This window comes from Oratosquilla oratoria, chromosome 40 (assembly GCF_046742065.1).
Source record: "Oratosquilla oratoria isolate Oo_2021 chromosome 40, ASM4674206v1, whole genome shotgun sequence".
Lineage (NCBI taxonomy): Eukaryota > Metazoa > Arthropoda > Malacostraca > Stomatopoda > Squillidae > Oratosquilla > Oratosquilla oratoria.
In genome coordinates, this window is record NC_134816.1 from 16,969,722 (window position 1) to 16,979,420 (window position 9,699).

The 9,699-nt window shown below is 51.9% G+C and overlaps 1 protein-coding gene across 1 annotated transcript; it reads left to right on the top strand.

Annotated features, from left to right (window-relative positions):
- The first annotated feature begins 6,031 nt into the window (after positions 1 to 6,031).
- On the top strand, positions 6,032 to 6,967 carry LOC143020456 (uncharacterized). Its single transcript, XM_076176878.1, has one exon. It carries the CDS (start codon positions 6,032 to 6,034, stop codon positions 6,965 to 6,967), a length of 936 nt encoding a protein of 311 aa, XP_076032993.1.
- Positions 6,968 to 9,699: the final 2,732 nt, after the last annotated feature.

Below are 9,699 nucleotides of genomic sequence, written 5' to 3' on the forward strand. Positions count from 1 at the left end.
GTTAGGGTTAAAGATCTCCCCTACAAAATCGAAGGCCATGGATTTGAAACTCTGCACAGAAGGGGAGCACCTCAGCATCCAGGACCTTAGGCTGGACTGGGTTCACCAGTATCAGTATCTGGGGGTCTGGATTGATGGGAGGCTCACCTTTCAGAGAGAACTTACCTATCTCAAGGAGAGACTGAAGGCAAGAACCACAGTTATGAGAGCAATGACGGGGAAGGCACTCGGTGCCACACATCGGGTCCTTCGCACATTCTATGTGCACGCAGTCCGCAGTCTGGTGGACTACGCTGCCCCAGCTCTCATAAATGTGGCGACTGCCAAGCTTGAAGCCCTGGAGCCTTGCCAAAATGCCGCAGCAAGGATTATCCTGGGAGCTCAACCTTGGACTAAGATTGTTAACCTCCGAATGGAGGCTTCATTGCCTTTATTAACAACACGGGTCAGAAGGCTGGAGGTCGACTTTCTTGCCAAGTTGGTCCAGAGCTCCAGGATAACTGAGCTGAGTCAGAACCTTGTGACAGCTATGGGACGGGTGGGTAATTTTATCCACTCTGATACCTGGCTGTCACAAGCGGCTGGGATCCTGGACTCCTTCAAGCTCACCAGCACTCTCCTGGAGAAGGGAAGGGACTCTCCACACCCAGAGTTCAAGCCCCCACCACCATGGCTATCGATACCTGCTACCTTCGTTGTCACAAAGCTTCCCAGTAAGAAGAAGTTATGTGACCAGGAAAGAGTACGAGCACAGGCCCTACAAGGTGTCCGCGCACTGTCGAAACCTGGAACGGCGGTCTATTACACGGATGGCTCCGTAGACCCAAACAGGCCTCGCAGTGCGGGGGCTGCCTTCGTGACGGATGGTTTGACCTACGGCAGGAGAGTATCTGATCATGCGTCCACTCTCCAAGCCGAGGCCATTCCGAGTTGAGAGTCCGTACTAAGAAGACGTGCGCCTCTACACTCGTACTTATTGCCGTTGGTAGCCTTACTCGCGACTGTAGCCCGCCGAGGTTTGTTAAAATCAGTCAAGAGTAAGGAGTACTGCATCGTTCCACCCGTTCTATCCTTCAGTGGTGGCATAGGTCAGGTTTTCCTCTTACGTGTTTCATATAGGTGACACGTCGTGTTTGCGTATCGAGACTTCCGTACCCTGCTATACCCCCTCACGGCTACCGGCCCGAAGGCTACGGGCGGGCCTTATTCCCTCCTCCCCCCTCCCCCCTCCTCCTTCCCGTGAGACGGCCAGTGTGCCGAGCGCCACGGGACAACTGTATCCACCTCCCCCTCCTCACCAGCACTTACCCAAGCCAGACCTAGGTGCTTCGTGGTCAGTGGACGGCGGCGCTGGCGGTTGCTTTAGCAACGCCAAGCGACGTCATGAACTCAACACCCGTACCCCCCGGAGTGAAGCGACAAAGGGACATTGCTTTAGGCAGCGATTCGGAAGAAGAATGCCTAACGGCAAAGAGAGCACCTCCTTCCTTGGAGCCAGATATGGCCCAAGAAACTCTAGAGCCACCCATGGACGTCACAACCCCTCTGGAAGCCACACCGACTCCTCCCCAGAAAGCACCTCGATCCATCTCTCCAACGACTGTAATGCCTACGCCCCAGGAACCCGCCCCATCGACCAGCACAACCTCTGTAGTCCACGAACCCTCTCTGCTGACCTCCCCCCCTGTAGCTATGCCCCCCCTCTGGGACTACCTCCCCCCCTGTGGCCGCTCCAGTTGCTCATCCCCCACAAAACAACAGCAAAGCACAGAAAATAATGAAGTACAAGGTACCCTCCAACACCGGGTTTTCCAATCCCTACGAGGTTGTTATGGCATTAGAGTTGGACAACAGACAGGCGAGGTTCACTGTCCGTCCCAACCTACAAAAGGAGCTGGTACTAACACCACAGAACCTGGAAACATCGACGTACCTCCAAAAGATCCAGTCCCTCAATGGGAAAACTGTCTCGCTCATCCCACTGCCCCCAGAAGAGAAACCGATCAAGGCCGTCCTCCTAGGTTACCCGCTGGAGTTCCCAATACACAGGATCAAGCAACACCCCAGGATCCTGGACGCCACAAGATGCCTCACAGGGAACAAAGAACCAACCCGACAGGTTATCATCAATCTGCAGGGCACTGTCCCGCAGAAATTGGACTTAGGAAATTGGGGCAAATACAAACTCCGCCCATTCATCCCAGAACCACTACGCTGCTACAGATGCCAGCAATACGGGCACCATCAGACCAGGTGCAGCCGAAAAACAACCTGTGCCATTTGCAGCGGCCCACACGACTCAAAAAACTGTTTCCAGAAACACAAAGACGGAGTCGCGATCTCTCCACAGTGCCCCAACTGCAAAGAAGAGCACCCAGTTTGGAGCGGACACTGCGCTGTGAAACAGTTACACAGAAAGGCACCCCTTCCCACAAACAACCACAATCTCATACCCAGGACCCCCGCGTGGGGCGCCCCCCCACAAGCAACCAGTGCCCCACCACCACCTCTCATGACAATGGCAACATTTCCACCGCTCCCCACCAGCAAACCACAACCGCTGCCCAGGACAACGTCCCCCCGCCCCCCTCCTCAATCACGAACCAAGAGCACAGCAGCGCCACCCCAGCCCCTCTCCACCGCACAGAACGACAGTTATATCATCCCCAAGGCCAACATGAGGGAATTCATAACTACAATGGCGACGGCCATCGCCAAATGCATGGGTGTTCAGAGCACACCAGTAACAGAAATAGTAACTGCAGTCATGGACCACATTCTAATTCAAGTTCCCCCTACTGCCTCTGTTACCCCTCCCACACCAGCACCCCCACCCCTATCAACCCACTTGAGCAGCATTGGAGACACCACTCCCCCTACTACCACGACGTGCAAGGACAACGTACCTTCCAAGAAGAGCGAGACACAATTCACACCCCCTGTGGCTCAGAACACCAACGCCCCCGTGACTACCTCACAGGAACAGATCTCACACCCCACGCCCAAGGAGGCCAACCCCCCTTCACTGCCAGAGACCATGGACATGAACGTCGACAGTCCAGCCCCAACCAGCCCAGCCTCCTCCCTAGAGGACAACGAGATACCAGACTCCCCCTCCACGGGGCCGTCGAGCAGCAGTGCCGAGGACTCGTCATCCGAGGAGACGACCAGCAGCGAGGGAGAAATAGCAGTGACGTAAGTCTTCCCCCAGCCCCTCCCCCCACCCCCTCCTCCACCTCATACCACTCCCACACCCTTCCCAAATCAACCTCCTCCCCCACCATCTAGGAGAGCACTGAAATTCCTCCAGTGGAATATAAATGGACTGGTGAGAAAGGTCCACGTCCTTCAAGCTGCACTACACACAAGAAATGTGGATGTATGTTTCCTCCAGGAAACAAATTGGCCCGACCACCGACCACTACGTGTAGCAGGATATCAGATTCACCACATCCCACGAGGCCCAAATTCACACGGTCTCGCCACTCTCGTCCGTACCACCATACCTAGTGTAAGAGTACAGGAGGTTCCTTGTGGTAATGGGGTGGAAACACTTGCCGTCCAACTCACTCTCGCTACTGACACTTTATTAATGTACAATCTCTACCGTCCTCGCCCGGCACTGCTAGAAGCCGATGAACTGTTTACCTTAGCAACACGCGAACCCGTACTCATCGCCGGGGACTTTAACGCCCACCACTCTACCTTCCAATCCCCCCTTCCCCCTAATGCATCGGGACACCACCTTGCCACTCTATTAGACGAAATCCCAGAGATCACACTCCTAAACAACGGTGAACCAACACACATCCTGGGGAGCCCCTTAGATCTCACTTTCATATCAACGGCGCTGACCCAATATTCCCATTGGGAAGTCGATGCCCAGCTCACCAGCGATCACTTTGCCGTCCTCACCACCTTGACGGTCAACCCCCCCCCCCTCCCTTCTTCGGCTCCACGATGGAACACAAAGAAAGCAAATTGGACGGCTTTCCAAAAAGCTATAGAAGAATGGTTTGAGAACTACACTCCCCCGCAGGACCTTGACAGAATCAATGAAGACTTCGTAGCCGCCATACAGACTGCGGCAAGTAAGACCATCCCCCAAACTAAGGTGGGTTCTAGAACACACGCTGATCGATGGTACTACGATGACACCGTTAAAGAGCAGAATCATCGTATCAACGCCTTCAGGAAGTTCCTCCGGCGCTATCAATCGCTAGAAGCGAGGAACCTACTGAGAACCGCCATTCGCCATGCCCGAGAGATCACACGTAGAGTACGTGAAGAGAAATGGTTGGAATGGTGTGCTACCTTTTCATCTCAGACAACCCTGCGCGACCTATGGCACAAACTGAGGTTAGCCTCCGGAACTACTTCACGCTCCCCCACTCACCCCGACCCCCGGCATCAGGCCCAAATATTAGCGCATCAGTTTGGGGACCGCTCCTCCCCCTCTCAACTTCCCCCTACTATTCGACAAGAACTCTCGCTACTAACACCTAACAGGGAGGCACTAATAACCACTGCCTCGGTTCAAGCGGGACCTACCGACCAACCATTTACCCTGAAAGAACTAGAAAAGGCACAAAAGAAGAGTAGGGACACCGCTCCAGGTAGCGATGGTATTCTCTACTCCTTCCTCAACCACCTAGGTCCTGCCGGAGAATTAGCAGCATTAGCGCTTTTCAATGCCTCCTGGGAGGAGGGAAGACTCCTGGTAGACTGGAAGAGGGCAGATGTCATCCCCATCCCTAAACCCAAGGACCCCGCCAATTACAGACCTATCTCCCTCACCTCCTGCGTTGGGAAAATGGCGGAGAGGATGGTACTAAATCGTCTCCTTTGGTGGATAGGACCATTCGACCACAACATGTATGGCTTCACCAAGGGGGTAGCAGCACAAAACTGCATAGCCACACTCCTTGGTCTAATCAACAACGGCCCTGCCATTGTGATATTTCTTGATCTCGAGAAGGCCTTTGAACTGGCCAATGCTCCTGCCATACTCGCCTCATTAGCAGCCAAAGGGGTCACGGGGAGGCTAATGTCTTGGGTGTCCGATTACCTGCGGGACAGGAAGGCAAGGGTCCGATTTCAAGGCCACCTATCTGATTATCATCAGATGCAAAATGGAACACCACAAGGGGGAGTTCTTAGTCCCACACTCTTCAATGTGCTAGTGGAAAATCTACTCCTTCTACAGCTTGGAGAAAATGTACACCTCCTGTGTTACGCAGACGACCTGGCATTAGTGGTTTCAGGTAGAGATGACCTCACCCACAAAGCACAAGATGCACTACATCGCATCGCGGAAGAGTGTGGGAGATTAGGGCTAAAAATCTCTCCCACTAAGTCAAAGGCCATGACCATTGGAAAGGAACCCCCACCCGCTCCACTCCAAGTACAGAACACTCCGCTGCAATGGGTAAATGCATATCAATACTTGGGTATTTGGGTGGATACGCAGCTCACTTTCCACAAAGAAATTCAGCACCTTAAGAATATTACCAAACTCCGACTCAACCTAATGCGGGCCATGACAAGACCACAACTAGGGGCAAGCCACAGAGTCCTAAGAACGTACTACGTACAAGCTGTGCGTTCCATTGTAGATTACGCAGCGGTGGCCCTCGTCATCCTCCCACAAACAGCGTGGAACAAGTTAGAAGCGCTACAAAACCAGGCTCTCCGTACTATAACTGCGGCTCCCCCCTGGACACGAGTTGCTAACCTCCAACAGGAGGCAAGTGTCACACCGCTAAGGCTACGTGCGGCAAGACTGTGCTCCTGTCTCCTAGTTAAGATCCTATGCACTGATAGGACAAGTGACATACGGGAAACATTAACAAATGCATTGACCAACAGAGCCCATAATTCCCGTCGCCTATGGACCATACGGGCCACGAACACCATACACGACCTCAACTTACACTCTATCGTACGAAGACGTATGCTTGACCGTCCTCACCCCGATTATGTTCCCCCGCCCCCCTGGGAATCATCTCCAGCCACCTTCTAAGCCTTCCCAATGACAACCAGGAAGGCCGACTGTGATCCGGACAAATTAAGACCCAAAGTCCTCAAGGAAATACAGGCTATCACCCCTTCAAACAGCGTAACATACTACACTGATGGGTCGGTTGACCCCAACACAGGCAGATGCGGGGCAGCCATCGTTGTCGACAATGGGGAAACAAACCACTGGAGAGTGAGTGATGGGTGCTCCACCTTACAAACGGAATTAGCTGCTGTTCTACAAGCATTGGAGCACGCACAAGCAACAGATAGACAAACCATAGTAATCCACACCGACTCTAAAGGAGCCCTAGATGTCCTGCAGAGAGGAGTTGGCGCAGACAACGTCTTTCTGCAGACATCTATCGAAATCATGATCACCCGGCTGCACCAACGGGATAGAAAAACCATCATACATTGGATACCTAGCCACATTAACACACCAGGCAATACCTTGGCAGACGACGCAGCCAAAGCAGCCACAAGACGAGGTGAGATCACAATACCCGTAACACCATCTATGACACAAATACGAAGTGCATCCAACAAACGCACGCGCATAATGGCACAGGAGGAACACAGCAACCTCATCGCTACCTCGGCCTCCGCAAAGTGGTACTATCTGACAACCAGATACGAACCCATCTCCTTCCCTACTGGTGCACACAGACGAGTGGAGTCCATAATACATAGGCTCCGACTAGGATACCCCTGCGGGTGGCAGGTACTTGGAGACAATGTCCGGAGAGATAGACAGTGCCGCCTCTGCGGAGAGCAGCCTCCCCAACCTCTCCAACATTACTTAATAGAATGTGCATCCACGGCCCCCATCCGTATTGACCTCCGCCCCCCTCTCACTCCTGAAAGAGTGGTGAGGCATATCACAAACTCCCCAAACCCCACAAGAATACGCTTCCTATTGAACCACCCCCCACCTGGAACAATCTAGATAGAGGATGGATCAATCAGCCTAGGACCGGGCCACCTTCAGGTTAAGGCCCGGGCAGGAGTATTATCTCCTGCAAATCATAAAAAAAAAAAAAAAAAAAAAAAAAAAAAACCGAGGCCATGGCGGTGCAAGGAGCTTTAGAGCATGCTCTAATATCTCTAGCGGGTCCTGTGGTGATCCACACGGATTCACAGTCTCTGCTAGGCAGCTTAGAATCAACACAGCCCAGCGACAATGTACGCCTACTGACCTCCATCCTAGTACTCCTGCTGAAGCTACATCAGCAAGGCAGGAGTGTTACGCTCAACTGGGTGCCAAGCCACGAAGGTGTCCCAGGTAACGAGCTAGCCGACGCCGCAGCAGAAGCGGCGCGCAAAAGACCTGAAGTCGATGTTGTCGTCCCTCTCAGCAGAAATCAGTTGCGCCTACGCACCAGGGCTCTTAACCAGGTACAACGGTTCCTCGAGCACAGACTGGAGGCAGAGGTGTCAGAGAGGGCGAGGTGGTACAGGGCAGTCACAGACTACGAGCCCCTTGTACTTCCTCGCTCCACACCTAGAAAAGTGGAAACTCTGCTTTTCCGTCTGCGGCTGGAGGACCGTTGTTTCTGGCAAATCAAGACCAACGCCACGACCGAAGAGAGCAGATGCCATCATTGCCGCCACCCTGAAGCCACCCTTGACCACTACCTCAAGCATTGCCCCGCAACTGCTTTTCTGAGGAGAGGGCCTCCGACAACATCTGAGGGTCTTGTGCGCCGCCTAGGCAGCCACTTAAGTCTGTTTGAACTGCGTCGGCTGGTGGAGTGTCAGCCCCCCCTTTAATTTTCATATGTATATTCATGTCCAGGAGGGTGAATTCATGGCGATGTGCATACGTATACTGCATGCCTATGCACATCTAATGTATGTATGAGTGTGTGTGGCCAAGGCCACACACAGTCATACATTGAATCACCACCCCCACCTCCAATTTTTACATATATGTCTCTCTGTCCGGAAGGGTGATTTATAGCGATGTGCATACGTATATCGCTTACGTATGCACATCTAATGTATGTATGAGTGCGTGTGGCCAAAGCCACACACACTCATACATTGAATCACCCCCCCCCCCTTCCTTTACATTATATACGTTAGATGTCATCACTAATATCAATATTCAGCTATATTTTGAAGGGTGCATTCACTGAGATGTGCATGCGCATTTTGTATGCGTGTGCACATCTTGTGAACGTATGAGTGTGTGTGGTTGGGCCCACACACACTCATATGTACAAATCACCCTCCAAACGGGCTCACTTTAAAAGCCCGTGGGAGCTTCACTCCCGAATTTAATAGACTAGACTAGTCTAGTATGCTCCACACACTTGTTGCCCAACAACCAAAGTGTTAAGATCGTCGCTGCGCAAAGTTGTTGCATAAGAAGAAATACCCAGTACCCGAGATATTCTCAATTCTTCTGAGAACTCGCTCTGCTGGATGATATGTCCCCTTAACTCTGCTGTAGACAGCCATAACCCTTGAGGTCTTTAAAACTTGGTCTGTTCTGCAGTAGAGGGGGAACCCCCTCCCAGTCTCGTGCCCCTTTGGCACAACTGGCATAGACGCGTGCGTGCTTGGTCAGAGCTCACCAGAGATAGTAGCCGTCCCCCACGACTCCCGCGCCGAACCACTCTCCCGTACACGTTCGCGGCATTATCAGTGTAGTCGCCGAGACTTTCCATTAACTAACAACAATTAACGTTTCCTGCCCCCCGCCCCCGCCCCTACAACAATCGCCCCACAATCACCACCCCCTTACACGACACGAATCACACAAACAAAACACACAAGAACACGAGGACGTCTAACCCATTGCGCTCAGCGCAATGGGTAGAATCAGGATACGGGACTTACGTCCCAACGGCAAACAACGAACATCAGAATTATGGAACACTCTAGGCCAAAATAACATCTACATTCAAAAACTCATTACACTACACTCCGCATTCATACTGATTACTGATGACACGACCACAGAAACACTTTGCAAAAAGACCACAAAAACAACCTTCAACACCAACGGCTTCGAAATCTTAGACCCACCAGAACTCAATGCACACAGAACACTAGTTATTACACAAGTAGACCCCTTTGTCACAGAACACACACAAGAAGAAATCAAAACAGAAATCGAAAGACTGAACACCAACACACACGTCACACAAGTCATTAAACTACCACGAACTAAGACAATCCTCAAAATCAAATTTGAATCCACACAAATGGTGAAAGAATGCCTCCTAAAGGGACTCAAAATTTTCTCACAATCATTCCCCACACACGCACTCAGACAGGAAACATACACATACATTTCCCAATGCACTAATTGCTACTCACTTGAACACACACGCAAACAATGCCCACACCCATTCACATACACAATTTGCTCCAACTGCGCGTCTACACAACACAGGCAAAACCAATGCACCTGTGCCATAACCAAGTGCCTCCTTTGCGAAGGAGACCACCCAGCTGTGGCAATGCGGTGCCCAAAGAAAAAAGAGAAAGGTAAACAAATCAACAGTCAAATAAACCAACAACCACACACCAACACACAAACTTACGCCACTGCCACACAACAAAAACCAGCCCTCCTCCCTACACCAACAACTACAAACACATCACTTCACCACATGACAACAATTAACACAGCCATCACACTAGCTACACTCATGGACACACAAGAAC

Bases quoted from the DNA above. Each gene is read 5' to 3' on its own strand.
- LOC143020456 (XM_076176878.1), top strand. From the start codon at position 6,032: ATGACAACCAGGAAGGCCGACTGTGATCCGGACAAATTAAGACCCAAA.